Source organism: Prionailurus viverrinus, chromosome A3 (assembly GCF_022837055.1).
Source record: "Prionailurus viverrinus isolate Anna chromosome A3, UM_Priviv_1.0, whole genome shotgun sequence".
Taxonomy (NCBI): Eukaryota; Metazoa; Chordata; class Mammalia; order Carnivora; family Felidae; genus Prionailurus; species Prionailurus viverrinus.
The window spans coordinates 29,954,482-29,970,828 of NC_062563.1; the positions used below are offsets into that span (position 1 = coordinate 29,954,482).

The 16,347-nt window shown below is 50.8% G+C and overlaps 1 protein-coding gene across 1 annotated transcript; it reads right to left on the bottom strand.

The window, feature by feature from the left end:
- Positions 1-3,886: 3,886 nt before the first annotated feature.
- Positions 3,887-16,338, bottom strand: DDRGK1 (DDRGK domain containing 1). The gene is made up of 9 exons (XM_047852827.1): positions 16,163-16,338; positions 14,793-14,999; positions 13,449-13,561; positions 13,117-13,218; positions 9,831-9,953; positions 9,509-9,547; positions 6,905-6,961; positions 6,346-6,394; positions 3,887-5,967 (listed from the first exon to the last, which is right to left on the bottom strand). The coding sequence occupies exons 1-9, from the start codon at positions 16,326-16,328 to the stop codon at positions 5,801-5,803; spliced, it is 1,023 nt and encodes a 340-aa protein (XP_047708783.1). The 5' UTR covers positions 16,329-16,338; the 3' UTR covers positions 3,887-5,800.
- Positions 16,339-16,347: the final 9 nt, after the last annotated feature.

Genomic DNA, 16,347 nt, shown 5'->3' on the forward strand with positions numbered 1-16,347 from the left:
GGAAACATGCAGACTCCAAAAATGTTACCAGATAGAATTTTTGTAAAAGCTGGGGTCCATGTGTCTGGCAGAAAGCCTTCTTTGTAAACTTTTTACATTTGCAGATATGGTTGCAGACTAGATGAGATGGCTAGGTAAAATTTATACTACCTGTCTTTGGGGCCCAAACTTCCCATGTGTTCTTCCCTTACCATTTGTCAACTTTTCCTCTCTTGAGTTACTACAATCCAGCAGGGACAGTAGCTGAGACGTGGAAAAATGAGTTTCCCAGCAATGATGGATTATATGTTCAATAATTTTTCATATATTCATATTTGTTATTATTGTCTATTTTGATATGAGGCAATATGCACGAACTAAAAAAAAAAAAAATACATAAAGACAACTGCCAGAGTAGACATCAAGCATGTATCCACCCAACTGCATTGTTCTGTAAACTGTAGGGTTTAGCTCAACAACAAAATGGCATGAAGTACCTCATTGATGAGAAATAGTTAAAGGAAAATAAAGTAACAGAAGTATTAAATCTCAGTTACTCAGTTACAATACAGTTGGAGCATTACTAGTTTTAGTTTTTGCATTATGATGATGATGATGATGGATGTGTTTTTGTACAGGTTAGGAATAGAAGTCAAGAAAGTTAAGTTAAAATGACTACAACCAGCCAATAAATTTAGCATGTTATGTGCAAAAGATTATATTTAAACAAAGTTAATGTTACAGTATTGGTATTTAATAGGTTCTCATAACATTCTCTTACACATTTTTGCTGTAATGCGTAACAAAATAAGGTAGTATATAATAAGCCAAAAATTATGTATGGTGTCAGGATAAACCAAGTAAAACTATTTTTCAATGTCACTACTGTAGTCTAAATTGCTTTTGGTACAACCCTGTGATTATCAAGTTATATATATTACACAACTCTTCACCCAGATATTGATCCTTTCCCTTGTCCTCAATGTAAAAGAAACAGGCTCCTTAGAACCCTATTTTTCAAATCAGTTAGTGGGTTAAGAAATCAATGGAGTCAGCATCAGCAGTGGTACAGAATAGAGAAGCAAATATCAACATGCATCAACCACACTAAGCAAAGCACTGCTAGGACACCTTAGCTTCAGGTCTATCATGTGCATACAAACATGTACTTAATGAGAAATGGATTTCTTACTAAGAGATACTGTCAAATAAGTTTGAGAAACACAGCCTCAGTGGAATAGTCATCTCCAATCTTGGGCCTGGGACTTGGGATTAGAGATGTCTGGGGCAAGCACTTGTGAAGAGTGGAGTTGGTACAGGGAGGGGTTGATGGGAGTAACGATGATTTGTGGGATGAGATGACTGCAAAGAAGGGCTAAGAAATGAGTTACTGGGAGTGTCTGGGTGGCTCAATCAGTTAGGCATCCGACTTTGGCTCAGGTCATGATCTCATGGCTTGTGAGTTCGAGCCCTGCATCAGGTTCTGTGCTGACAGCTCATTACATTCCCACACCTGTCCTCCACTCAGCCCAGAAGGCCTTGCTTGTAAGCTACTGGTCCCTTTTGCATATCACAGGATTTGGCCATGCACCTGCTGGCTGGCTGACTGGCCTCCCTGGTGGATTAGCACCACTGCCCCATCCACTTGTGGATGGGGCCAGGTTTTGCTCAATGCAGTTCCCTGGGGTGCTTAGCATCTCGCCTCATACTCAGTAGGCTCTCCATAGTTTATTAGTTTTGTTTTTTGACACACACTTTGAATGTGTTAAATAAGTTTTGTGTTACAGAGATCCAACATGCATCCTGAACTGACTGGTGCCACTGTGTAGCCTGGGGGCCAATTGCCAGGTTGATGGAGGGACTACTGGCAGCCTCACAGGGTCCAGCTTTTTTAGCCCCTTTTCTGAAGCTTATCTTGAGCCAAGGATCATGAAGCCATCTGGGGCTCATTGTGTTATTTTTAAAAATATTTTACTTTTACTGGCACCTGGGTGGCTCAGTTGGTTCAACTTTGGCTCAGGTCATGATTTCATGATTTTTCAGGGGTTCGTGAGTTCGAGTCCCACCCACATCAAGCTCTGTGCTGTCAGTGCGTAGCCTACTTTAGATCATCTGTCCCCCTCTCTGCCCCACACCAGCTCGCACTCTCTCTCTCTCAAAAATAAACATTTATTGGGGTGCCTGGGTGGCTCAGTCGGTTAAACGGCCGACTTAGGCTCAGGTCATGATCTCGCGGTCCCTGAGTTCAAGCCCCGCGTCGGGCTGTGTGCTGACAGCTCAGAGCCTGGAGCCTGTTTCAGATTCTGTGTCTCCCTCTCTCTGACCTTCCCCTGTTCATGCTCTGTCTCTCTCTGTCTCAAAAATAAATAAACATTAAAAAAAATTTTTTTAAATAAATAAACATTTATTTAAGAAATAATTATTTTTACGCCTTTAAAATTATCTTCTCCACAAGAAGGAATGAAAAAAAAGACCACCCATTTTGTAGAAGGTAGATGTGTTGGCAACAAGGAAGACAAGATCAACAGGCTTATTAGAAGGATGAACTAAGGGATCTACCACAGTAATTTCTGTAATCTGGTCAGTTAATAAACAACTACTTTCAGGGACACCTGGGTGGCTCAGTCAGTTAAGCATCCAACCCGATTTTGGTTCAAGTCATGATCTCACAGTTCCTGAGTTTGAGCACACATTGGGCTCTGTGCTTACAATGCAGAGACCACTTGGGATTCTCTTTCCCTCTCTCTCTGGCCCTCCCCAGAGATTACTTACTTTTAAGTAATCTCTACACCCATTGTGGAACTTGAATTTACAATCCTGAGATCAAGACTGGCATGCCCCACCCACTGAGCCAGCCAGGCGCCCCTTATTGTTTAATTTTAAGCTTTTTTTTTTTTTACGAGAAACTTTCAACGTTTTTTTTTTTTTTTTTTTAATTTATTTTTTTGGGACAGAGAGAGACAGAGCATGAACGGGGGAGGGGCAGAGAGAGAGGGAGACACAGAATCGGAAACAGGCTCCAGGCTCCGAGCCATCAGCCCAGAGCCTGACGCGGGGCTCGAACTCACGGACCGCGAGATCGTGACCTGGCTGAAGTCGGACGCTTAACCGACTGCGCCACCCAGGCGCCCCTGCGAGAAACTTTCAATATAAAAATAGGAGTATAACCTACATGTACCCATTACCCAGTTTTTACAATTTTTCAACTTACGGCCAATCTTTTAACCATTTTTGAAAAGACAAGTTGTATTATATGGCTCTCCCACCACGGGCTTGTCAATAATAGGCCTTGGGGTGCCTGGCTGGCTCCGTCGGTTGGGCGTCCAACTTCAGCTCGGGTCATGATCTCACAGTTTGTGGGCTCAAGCTCCATGTTGGGCTCTGTGCTGACAGCTTCGGATTCTGTGTCTCCCTCTCTCTCTGCCCTTCCCCCACTCACAGTCTCTGTCTCTCTCAAATAAATAAGCATTAAAAAAAAAATAGCAGGCCTTGAAGGTCCATGAAAAAGAGAAGTTGTGATAGAACAAAACTGAACTGGACTCTACTGGGAGCAAGTGGCATCAAAACAGGCCTGTCGAACTGGGCTATAAAGATAAGGCACTCAGAACAAGCATAATGAGCGTTTTGTAACTTGGGAACTCCAAAATCAGAATTTACCTGATGAGCTGGAGCCAACAGTCAAGTGTTTCTGATGTGGAGGGGGGACCTCATGATGAAAAAGGGGCCACACAACTAAAGGACTCAGGGTCACAGTAAAGTCCTGGGTCCCTGCTTCTGAACCACCATCCTTCATATATATGCATCCTCAGCCATCCGAGATAATCATGCTGGGGCTCCAGGAGAAGTGAAAACTACCCTCAGGAAGCAAAAGAAATAAAAGCAGAGCTAGTGAATAAGCAAATGTAAATCATGATATTGAAATGTTTATAATCAGTTTCAGTATCACACACATAGATCAGTAATGTCATTGTTTTAACACCAGGTCTACTTTTTGAGATGTAAAAGCATTTAAAATAATTTCATGTATTAAATTTGGGGGATTTAAATGCTTAGAAGTATTTAAGTAATAATTGTTTAAATGCTTGAGAAATTACAAGTGGTTAAACCTGAAAGTTTTCATGTACTAATTGTGAAAGCGCTTTATACATATTTAGAAACATGTTAATCACTATTTCAAGAACTGCCCATTTGATAAATTTATTAGATTAGTAGGTTGATCACTAAATAATGCACACAGGGTCACAGGTTTTTTTCCTCCACACTAAGTGGGACATAAAGGGTTTTCGAAAGCTTCCAGGATGTGAGAAAGGGAATTTCATTTTCCTCACTCTTGGCCTGTGGACTGTGTCCTGAGGGTGGAATGCAGGTGCTAAGACTCCTAGTCATCCTGCCACCTGGATGGCAGTGACTAAGGACAAGTGAGGGAAAGGACGGAAGAGACCTTGCTCTGTAAGAAGCCCTTTCTGGTGGGGTCTTATTCTGATTCCCCTAGTCCAGAATGCAATCTGGCATGAGACTGTTCACAACTCCCCAGGTGTTTCCAATGGGCAACCAGGGCCCAGAACCATCCATCACTCAGACTGTAAGCCCCCTTTTCCCTTTGTAATTTTATGTTTCGTTCTGACACTAATGGTACCTATATCTGTTCCTTCTCTCTCCTACTGGATTACGGGCTCCCAGGCAGTGCACGTGGCCCTTCCTAGCTCCAGGCAACTCCCAAGTGCCTGCTGCTGATGGAAGCAGCAGAGTCAGACCTCACTTGGAATTTAGGTACTATAGTTAATGCTTATGGCACCAAATGAGTCAAAATCATCCTTGACAACACTCAGGAAGGCTCCACCCTAAAGTCTAATGTCCTGTCTCCCCATAATCATCCACACGGTTTCCTTCAGGGTGAGAACAGAAAGCTGCCTCCTCTACCAGGCACGAGAGGAAGTAGGTGGTTTATGTTTAGGGGCAATGTTGCATAAAAAATACACCTTTAAATACATGCCTCACCCTCAGCACAGCAGGATGCACACGCCATGAACAGCCTACAGGAACTAGAGTGACTGACCCTACAGGAGACACACATCTCCCATCTCACACCCACTCCTGAGCATATGGTCCTTACATCCACCGGTGGGTGGAATCGCCCACACCATTTAAACTTTGTTGAGGATGCAGAGCTAAATTCATGCGATGGACTGTAGGAAGCACATCTCTCCACTGTACAATTCCTTCCAGCTCAAGTAGGTTCCCCGCTTCCTTCCACCTGCCCAGCCTCTCTCCCTCCCTGACTGCCCTTCCCTCCCTCTTAAAGGCCGATGTCCCTTAGGATTCTATCCTTGGCACTTCACTCTTCTCCTTAAGGGCTCTCAGTACTCTGTAGGGCTCCTGAATCCATCCATGTAAGCAACAGTGAGACCTTCCTCCCCAGTTAGGGGAGATGTGGCCCTAAGGTTACTCACTTTTGCTCTGGGAAGGTTGCTCTGAGGCAGGAAGAGAAAGAACTTATCTTTGTAGGGTACAAAGGAACACAGTAAATGCTCAATATTCTTTTTAAATGAATGAATGCATAAGAATGGGACTTTCACCACAGGGCTCCTCCCACCCCCACCCACCCTGGATATAATTTGAGGACTAGGCTTCACTTGCTCATCTGGGATCTCAGGCCAGGCCTTTTGTCATACCAAGCCACACCAAGCTCAGCAGTGCTCACAGGTCTTTAATCTATAACTGCCTGGCCACATTCCATCTCTCCCCCAGGATGGTGGGGAGGGACCAAGATGTATGGCCAGGTAGGCTGTACCAGCTCCCAGTCCAAAAGGGAAGGGCTAGGTCAAGCTGGGGCCTGGACAGGGGGCTCCTGGCCCCAGGCGATGAGGGAGTTGCTGGCCTGCGCAAGTTCGGTGATGGACACCCGGCCCCGCTGTCGGATGAAGTTAGCCACAGCAGTCAGTTCCTCGGGGGTTATGTAGATGAACTTGCCCCTGTCGTCAATCACACCTGTGGAGACAGGAGGGTTGTGGGGCTGAGCCCAGCCCTCTAAGCCCCCCTCCCCACCACTGCATAAGAATGCCCACCCAGCCACCCCTTTCTGGCTCAGAGCCCTCCAGGCTTGCCTGCCTGCCTGGCCTCCCCTGGCTGCATCCAATGGTGGCTAGGTGAGTCAAATCAGGCTGTCCCTGTCACCCTGAGCCACTCCCAGGCCTGGGCATATCCCTCTGCTCTGCGCCCTTCCTGCATGCACACCACTTCCCTATCCAGGGCTGGGAGTGGGGAGTCATCTGGCCTCTGGAACAAGTCCCTGCCAGGCCCCCTGTGGCTAGACACCCACCCCCCTCCCAGGCCAGGGTCTATGGCGAATGATTCTCATCCCCTCACCTGTCAGAGCCCCCTCAGCCAGCAGGTCTTGGATGCGGTTTATGGTGTCCTACGAGAAGAACAAGTCTCAGAGCAGAGACGGGCACTGCCATCCCCAGAAGACAGTCACAATCGCCCTCCGACCACAGCCGACTCTCCTCCTGTCCTTTTCATGGCCGCCCCCCACGTGACTCTGTGCTTCTCCTTTGGAGGGGCCTAGGGGAGACAGGACTCTGGTCTTGGGGCCCTGTAAGACCCCTGAGGCTCACTTCAAGGCAGGAGAGGAGAGGTGGGGATGTTTGGCCACGAAGGCTGGCATAGCCTGTTTGCAAGACAGTTATCAAGGTAACTGGGTTTGGGCTGCCTCAGTTACAGGGGCTGCTGGAGTGATGGGGTTTGGGCTTTTTTCTTTTTCCTTCATCGAGTAGAAACACAGGATTCCTGGGGTGCCAAAGATTCCTACAGTCTACTCTTGCTCGGGGACATCAACACCCCATCTTTCAGGCGGGCCCCCTCTGACAGCCATACGGGCCCCGTGGCCACATTCCACGTAGCAGGCCACCCACCTTCAAGAGCTTACCTGAGTCCGTAGGCCCACCTGGGAAGCCAGGTCTTCCAAGAGCACGACCTTGGACTGCTGCAAAGAGGGGAGAGGAGAGAGAGGGGGACCTTGGGCAAAGCCATTCGGCATAGAAGCCCTCTGAGGTTGGCATGCCCACCTGGTCTGCTCTGGTGGCTGGCTAAGCAGGCTACATACTCCCATGGGACAGCCTTGTTCCGCTCACACACACTACTCACACGCTCTCCCAGTTGCCTGTACACAGGCACACACGCACTCATAAATTCTCTTATGGCCCTGCTTGCAGGGAGGGATCTACCCAAACCACCACCTGCCCCATGAGCCACCTCCTGGCCTGGGGACTACCCTGGGACAGACACACATGAAGAGCTGAGTGCCGCTGCTACCTTCTCCTCTGCATCCGGCAATATCATTTCAACATCATGTACAGGCCAAAAAGGGAAGCACCACAGAGATGAAGCCAGGGGCTGACAATTGCCAGAAGCTGACTAAAAAACTCACTAGGACCTGTGTATGCTGAACACAAGGCCAAGGAACTGAGGTGTATGTATGTGGGAAGGAGGGTGCAGAGGTGCAAAAGACACATCCCCTGCCTGAGCTCAAGGCTGGCCGAGTAGACAGGTGAAAGCAGATGAGAAGCCCGGATGAGCCAAGGTATTGGCAGAAGCAGTATAGCTCGGCTTGTCTCACCTTTGTTCACTGCCCCTGGCCTAGAGATCCCTGCGACTATGACATGCCACACTTTTCACCATCCCCTTCACACTGCTGAGGCACTGTGCTCACCCTTAAAATAACTATGGCTAAATTTTCTCAGTGCTTTCCATGCACTACCATGCTGTGTGTGCTTCCCTCTCACCCTCAGTAGAAAGTTTAGTTCCCGGGGCAGGGGGCAGGGGGAAGGGGGAGTGGAGGTGCTGCCGAGGCTCTACCTCTGGGTCCTACACATGCATCTGCCCCTGCCTCCCCTCCAGACAGCATAGCATGTGACTCGAGAGAAGGCGGTCTTTTGCGTTTCCAGGAATCTTCCATAGCGAATCAGCTGGGGGAGGAGTGACACGGTGACACCTCCTCAGCTGCAGATGGCATGTGACTGTTCAAAATGCCAAACTGAACGTTCAGGCGGGTGGGCAAGTGAGTGGCAGTTGGGCCAGGGGGTGGCGAGCACAAAGTGACCTGGCCAGCTGACCTCTACCTACAAAGCAGGGAGCAGGCGCGGGGTTCTCAGTGACAGCTCACAGTGTGAACGTGGAGTCACCCCAGGTGTCTCTTAAGACCCGGCCCGAGAGGCTGCTGGGGTCAAAAGTATGTTTAGAAAAACCAACCAACCCACTCAGCCCTGGTCAGGGAAGAGAGGGGACTGACAACCTGGAGGAGCCTGGAGGAAGGCAGGTGGGCTGTATTCCAGAAGTCCTTCTCCCTGCCGACAATAGCGCTGGGAGGATCAGCCGGCACGGGCCGGAAAGACCTCCAGGGTCCAGAGGAGTCTGGAGAACCCCCGGAAAATGGCCTCTGCAGACAGCCTCTGCAAGCAAGCGCTGCAACTGCTGCGGGGGGGTGGGCCCTTACTCAGGTCTCTGCAGAGGAGAGGGGGAGCTAACGCTAGCGATCAAAGCTTTCCTGAAGGAGACTCAAGACCATGTTGCTGTCCGCTGGGTAGGTGGGGACGGCAGGTTCCAAACAGCAGCAGGAAAGTGTGAGAGAGGTCTTGCTGGCCCTCGAAGGTGCCAGCGTGGAGAACCGGCAGAGAATGGGCTGCATCAGAGGGGAATGGCGCTCTCTGCCTTCCAGTAACACCAGGCCCCCAGGCTGTGAGCACGGCTCCTCGCCGCTGGGAGGAGTCTGAACCCTGTTCCCTTTGGAAGAGGTGGGGGGGAGGATTATGCAAGGCCTGGCTCCTTGGCACCCCCTAGTAGCACCCCCACTGCCGCCCCCACTCCCTCTGTACCCCTTCCCTCAGCCGCCTCTGCACCTGTGAGCTGCACTTGAAAACCTCTCCCCTTGTCGCATCCTTCGTGGGAGAGAAGTTGCTTAGCAGCAAAGCAGAGCAGGACGTGCTTATGCAACCCGGAGCAGTACCCGGTGCGGCTACAGACAGAGTGGGGCACACGTGCCGCCCCGCCCTCGATTCCAAAGGAAACATCATCCTGTTTCCCTGAAGACCCAAGTTCCCGGTCAGGAACACATGGCAAGAGATACTTGTTTCAACTCAGTGGAGGCTCAGTGTGACAGAACTGACAGAAAACACATGTGAAGAAACCTGAAAACACAGTGACTCACTGAGCGTGGGGTCTGAGGAGCAGGGAGACTGTCAAACCCTGACTGTGAGGAAGTGATTGAAGGCTCAGGCCTCCCACACAGACCGGGTCCCTCTCCACTGTCAGAGGAGAGCGAGGTCTGCCAGGAGCGGGCAGCTCAGACTCTCCTGTCCCCCACCCATGCCTGCACAAGCTTGAATAAGCTGCCCGTACCCTGGCTCCAGTCTGCTCCCTCCAGGCCGAGAGAGCACATGTCACACACACACACACACACACACACAGACTCACACGTGACACACACGCGTGAGGCAGGGGGCAGACACCCAGGCTCTGTCCGGTGGCTTCTTACCTTTATGTAGTTGATGAACTCTGTCAGGAAGCTGTGGGACTAGAGGGGCAGAGAAATCAGGGTGAATGTCCCCCCTGCAGGGGCCACAGGGGTCTACGCCCACCCACTAGCCTGTGTGAGCAGAGCCTCCCAGAGCGAGGGGTGGGAGGCACCACCTCTCCTGAGGACGAGGCCTCTGGCCGCTAGAGGCTGCTCAGCCTGATGCCCACCCACTTCTCACTGCCTGACAAGGGCGGCAGGCGAGGAGCAATGGGGCATCTGGGATGGGGTGGTGGGCTTGGTGGGCATGGGGAGGGGCTTCCCAGGGGCAGTGTGGACCCACCTGTTCCTCAGTCATGGTCTCACCCACACCTTCCTCCTCCACCACGAAGGCCTCCTTCAGTTTCAGGTACTCCTCATGTTCCCGCTGGGCCTGCTCCTCCCGGGCCTTCCTCTCTTCCTCCTCCTGTGGACAAGAGTCAGGTACTGTGGGGCAGATGCCCACCCCATCCCTATTCTGGGCTCTGCTGCCCCCACAGCGCACCAGGGCACACAGTCCAGCCCTCTCTCAGTTCCTTCAAGACTCTGCTCTCTCAACCTCAAGCTGAGCTGCAGGCAGGGGCCCCTCTTCTCACCAGTTTCATTACCTCCCAGACACATGCTGCTCAGCCCCCTCTCCTTGAAAATCCTTCCATGACCCCACCCCACAGTACCTTGCAATCACCCCCCCTCCTTCTCTTCCTGTCATGTCTGAACTTTGTGGACAAACGCCCAGGCTCCATTTCCTCATCACCCTTTCACCCCTCCTGCCTACTCCAGTCTGACTTCTTCACCAAAACAAGTGCTACAGTCCCACCCCTGCCCTCCATCCCACCAAATCCAAGGGACAACCATCAGCCTCACAGCCTCTTAGTGGTGCCAGGAGAGCTGACCATTTCCTCTTCCCTTGCTTGGCTTGCAGACCCCACCCTCTCCAGGACTTCCTCCTGCTCCTTGCTCAGCCCTGTCACCCCCCCCCCCCCCCACTTCCTCGGGTCACCTTGCCATGCCCACAGCATCAACAACCATCTCCTCGCCAGTGACTGCCACAGTTGTACCCCTGCCCAGATCTTTCCTCCCACGTGACACATCCACTGGGCCATCTCACAGGCACTTCAAATTGCATATGTCCCAGAAAGACCCTGTGATCTACTCCCCACACGTCCGGTCCTCCTCCTGGGTCCCTGGCTCAGTGAGTCACACAGCCATCTGGCCACCTGGTCAGAAATAAAGTCCTATCTACCACTTCTGCCTTCAACTTCCGGAAAACTTCTCAGTCCATCCGTGTTGCTCAATCACCACCACCACCTAGTGCCATAGCCTCCTCCCAAGTCATCCTATTTTTCACAGCTCTCAAAAAGATCTTTTTAAAACACATAGCTAAAGTTGGGGCAAAGAACATATAAAATGAACCTGGTGCATCTTGTGGTGCCAGAAAGAAAGTACTCAGGAAACCAAACAATGAAGTTACGTCAAAGGTACATGGGAGCCAATTGCGAGAGCTCCCAATGGTCTATATAATAAGATAAGCAAGACAGTATTGGACTCTAACACAACATACAAAATAAATATCCTCTAGTCTGTGTAGATATAAACAAACAATTATATAAATAAAAAAGAAAAAGTATAGCTCTGGAACAAAAAAATTCCCAATACTTTGTGTAGATAGTTTCCTCTGAAAGAGGTGGAGAATAACTCTACCCACCCCTTAAGTGTGGGCTGTGCACAGTGACTTGTTTCCAAAGAAGTACAGCAAGGAAGGAGTTAACATTCCAGTGCAGAAATCTGGCAAATACAACCTGAGCCAAGCAATCAAGGTTAACATCAGTAAAGACAAGTTGACAACATGTATCTTTGATACAATGAGAATGGCACTTCACCTGTGACCTTCCTCCCAGAAATCCATAAGCCCAGTCCAATTATGAGAAAAAAACCCATCAGCTGAAGGCAAACTGAGGAATGTTCTATAATACTTGCCTGATATTCCTCAAAACTATCAACGTCATCAAAAGCAAGGAAAACCTGAGAAAATGTCACAACCCAGAGAAGCCTAAGGAGACATGGTAACTAAATGTAATGGGGCGCCTGGGTGGCTCAGTTGGTTACGCATCCAACTTTGGCTCAGGTCATGATCTCACGGTTCATGAGTTCAAGTCCCAAATCAAGCTCTCTGCTGCCAGCGCAGAGCCCACTTCGGATCTTCTGTTCCCCTCTTTCTTTGCCTCTCCCCCACTCGCATGTGCTCTCTTGCTCTCTCTCAAAAATAAACATCAACAAACAATGTGTCAGTACTGATTGTGAGAAATATACCACATTAAGATAAGATGCTAATAACGGGAAACTAGGTGCAGGAAAGGAGAATCCTTTCCTAAAGGTCATTTAGGGTCCATTACACAATATCAATATTCAAAAAGGTAAAAAAACCCTTTCCACTAATGCCTCCTCTCTGCCGTGGTCTGGCCCATCTGCTATGGCACCCACAGCCAGGCTTTCTGCCATCCAGGGTCCCTGGACAATAGGACCAGTCAGAGGCCAAGGGCCAGCTTCCCCCAGCTGGGAAGCCCTAGCTCTCACTCTATATACACACCACAGCTTTGTGATGTTCCTTTTCTCAAGCACTCATACTCAGAAAGGGAGCCACTGGCAAACAAATGCTCATTAACCACCTTTATGCAGAGGCCCCCATTCTCTGGGCATCTATCTTCTCCATGGCAGGCCCTAAACAGGACCTGGATCAGGCAGGATCCACCAACTCTTACAATGACCTCTAACAATTTCAAGGCCCTTAGGGTCCAGACCCCACCCCCTCTCTGACCCCTTCTTGCTTACCTGTTCCAGCCACTCTAGCCATCTCAATTTTCTTTAAATGCTCACTTGCCTTTAAATGGTATGCTCAATAAGCCAAATGAACAAAAATCCCCATCTCAGGGGCACCTGGGTGGCTCAGTCAGTTGAGCATCCAACTTCAGTTCAGGTTATGATCTCGCTGTGAGTTTGAGCCCTGCATTGGGCTCTGTGCTGACAGCTCAGAGCCTGGAGCCTGTTTCAGATTCTGTGTCTCCCGTGCTCGCTTCGGCAGCACATATACTAAGATTCTGTGTCTCCCTCTCTCTCTTCCCCTCCCCCACCCATGCTCTGTCTCTCTCTCTGTCAAAAATAAACATTAAAAAAAAAAATCTCGGGGCGCCTGGGTGGCGCAGTCGGTTAAGCGTCCGACTTCAGCCAGGTCACGATCTCGCAGTCCGTGAGTTCGAGCCCCGCGTCAGGCTCTGGGCTGATGGCTCAGAGCCTGGAGCCTGTTTCCAATTCTGTGTCTCCCTCTCTCTCTGCCCCTCCCCCGTTCATGCTCTGTCTCTCTCTGTCCCCAAAAAATAAATAAACATTGAAAAAAAAAAAAAAATCCCCATCTCAGGCTCTGCTTTTCAGTAGCAGCTTTATATAGGTTGTGTTTAGAGTCCAGGGCCAAATAAACCAGGGCCTGCTCCTGAACCCAGTCCATGGCCCATCTTCTAGGTTAGGTGTGGGGAGCTGCACAGGAAGCAAGGCTGCCTGGTCAGGGCTCAGAAGTTGGGGGGGGGGGTCTGCCTCACCTTTTGTTCCTCCTCCAGGCGAAGGCGCTCCTCCTCTTTCTTCCATTCTGCCTCACGCTGGGACTCAAGGCGTTTCCGCTCCTCACGTTCAGCCTCCTCTGCCTGGAGAGAGGCCTTTGTAGGGGGCATATTCCCACTCCCAACTAGAGTTTGCCCACCTCACAAACAGGCCAGGGAAGGTAATGACTGGGCCGGACCACAGACCCAAGCTGCAGGAGACAGAGCCAGGCAAGCAGTGTGCAAAGAGCCCAAGGTAAGGTTCTGACATGGGGGACAAGAAAGGCAGGACCCTTTCCCATTTCCCAGAGCTGCACCCCATCCCTCCTGCTTGCCTCACGCTGGGCTTTTCGCGCCTGTTTCTCCTCTAACTTCCGTAGTTTCTTGGCTCCAATTTTCCCTGACAGGTGACTTTCCACCGGCTTCTCGATACCTTCTTCCTCTTGGGCTGAGAACAGTCAAAGAAAGACATTTCAGCTCCTGGAGAGGACCAATGAGGATGAGTCCATCCTACTCCTTGTTCCTCTCCACATTGCGGGGGGAGGGGATGGGAACCCCTTCCTCCCACCTGTAAATGTCACTAGCCCAGTTCTGCCCTCCAAAGACATCTGTCGTGAACATAGAAATTCACACTCTGAGTGCGTGTATGCCAGAAAGTGTGTGTAGAGTGTGTGTTGAGGATAGCAGATAAGGTGGGGTAAGGGTGAGAGAATGATGGGGCAAAGGAACAGATGATAACTTTAGATGCTGCATAGCCACAAAAAGGGAGGTGCTGGGTTCCAATATCTGAGTGTCTGAAAATCCCAGTCAGGCATATCTGGGCTTGCAGAGTTCTCTGGTTTGTTTCTGAGCCAAACCTCCAGGGAAGGATGGCCCCATGGGGAAATGTATCCCCACCTCATATCTGAAATTGTCCTCACTGTGGTCAGGAACGGCTGAGGGTTCTGGGCTCAACGCCTGGCCAAAAAAGATAGCTCCAACCCCAAGACTACCTAAAGTTAAGGCCAGCTAAAGGTTAGCTGTTGATGCTGGGGCAGCAGGAATGTCTGATCCCAAGTCTGAGACAAGGGGGATGGTACCACAGAGTCTTTTTTGAGTCAAAAGGGGCTAATTCCCAGAAGTACAAGGGCAAAAGCCCCAAATGCCTCTTCCTCAGGCTCACACCAGATTTCAGCACTGGAGAAGAGATATTTTTTCCCACAATCCCATGGGCTCTGTTGGTCTCCCAGGGATACAGACGCTTCTGTCAACAAATTTCTCCAACCTCAAACACAGGTGATCTCACTTCAGGAACTACAGAAGCTCTTGGCTAGGCACTCTGGCCCTAGAATGAGGTTCTCAGAAAATGAGTGTGCCGAAACTACTAAGGTGCTGGGATATGAGAAGTAGACTAAGGAACTTTCTGGGTCAATCTGAAGATCTCTGCCCTCTTGCTTAGACACTGAAAACCAAGATAAAGGAAGAGGGGGCTGGCCTAATAGAATAGGGGTCAGGGTCCAGAACTGCTGGTTTCTGGGACCAAAGGATGGGTCTCAAGTATTCCCTACTCCAACTTTATCTTGTGGCTCCCAGACATATCTCCTATACTCTAGCTTCACACTCCACTCTTCCATCCAGCTTTGGAGGTCCCCTTATGCCCTTAAACAGCCCCTTTCCCCTCCAGGCTGGGCCCCTCTCACCTGGGATGATGGCCTCCTCCTCATTCTCATCCACCTCTGCCCAGGCAATACGCTGAGCTCGACGCTGGGCCTGCAGGCGGCTGCCCAGGTCCCTCCGGCGCCGGGGCCTGCCCCCTGCTCTCTGCTCCTCGGGGTCCAGGGGCTGAGGCTGGGCCACTGAGCCTGCTACTACAGGCTGCTCCTCATTGTGCAACGACTCCTGGCCAGCTGTAAGGAAGAGAGGAACCACAACACTGTCTAGCAACCCAATCCACCTGAAAGCAGGGGAGAACCCCGGATGTCTCACCCTCCACTTAACGTTCTCCAGGCTCCTGCTGCCCAAAGCACAAAGCCCCAATTTTCTCAGATATTAAGGCCTTTATAACCCAGACCCACACCTTGGTCCTATGCAGCAAGATCATCCGTTCCCTCTTGCCTTTGTCAATACCTTTCCATCTGGTCTGTCTGGATACTGCCACCCTGCAAGACAGAGATGAAGCCCTACCTCCTCCAGGAAGCTCACCCTGACCTCTCCAGACTTCATGTGAATGCCCACTGCAGGACTGCATTTATTGCTTGCCTCAACACCACCTGCCATAGTTTTATAAGGCATGCCAACCAGGAGCACACCTGCTCCCGGGGGCTGTGTGTTTCCTTCCAGGAAGACTTCTTGGCTATCTGCTTTACCTCAGCTTTCTCTCTCCTGCCCTTGGAGCATGTAGGTGCTCTGAAGTAACTTGTGGTCCCAGGGAGGGGAAGAGACTATATATACACAAATCCACATAACGACAGGAAATGGGAAATGACGAGAGGAAGAGAATGATAGGAGTATCTGAACTGTACCCTGGCAGATGACATGGCCTCATGGTCGGGGTACAGAACAGGGAAGGTGCTCTCTTTGAAGGGGAAGGACAGAGGCTCAGGTAGTTACAGCTCGTAGGTAAGCACAAAACACTCAAGTGCCCCCTTCTTGGCATCCACTCTGGAGCCGGCCTGGGTGGGACGGGAAACCCCTGCGGCCTCTCCGTTGGGTGCCCCAATGAGGGAAGGGAGTGTGTCCGCCAGGGCCTGGCCCCTCTGGGTCTGGAGTGTCGGAAGGCGAGGAGAGGAATTGAGAGAAGCTGTCTCTGAGGCTAGGAGAGAGGTGTAGAGCACTGCCATCCACTCGGCGAGTAGGGTTAGAGCACTACGTCTCCGCCCGCTCCCCGACGCGCAGGAATACGCATGCGTGCAGCTGGCCTGAAGCGCGACGAGCGCCAGCCGGCGCGGAGCAACTCGTCGGTCCAGGCAAGCAAGGCCAGCGCATGCGCAGAAGCCGCGGTGCGATGGCCTACAAAGGCTCAGGCCAGAGAACGCGTCCCCACCTGTCCTGGAGCGGCGGTATCTCTTACCTGCTGTTGCCCGGCTCCTGCTGCGAGTCAGGAAAAAGATAAGGCCGACAAGCAGAGCCGCTGCCACCAGGTACACCACGGGGCCCACCATGACGAAAGCTTTCAGGCGGAACAAGCTCGTCCACCCTGAGGCCCGGATCTCCCGGGCCCCGCCCAACGTCCACATGGCCCCTCCTATCCCCCTC

Coding starts and splice junctions, on each gene's coding strand:
- DDRGK1 (XM_047852827.1), bottom strand. CDS start 16,328: ATGTGGACGTTGGGCGGGGCCCGGGAGATCCGGGCCTCAGGGTGGACG. Junction 15,000..16,162: donor CAGGAGCCGGGCAACAGCAG/GTAAGAGATACC, acceptor TCTTCCTTACAG/CTGGCCAGGAGTCGTTGCAC. Junction 13,219..13,448: donor CGCGAAAAGCCCAGCGTGAG/GCAAGCAGGAGG, acceptor GCCTCTCTCCAG/GCAGAGGAGGCTGAACGTGA.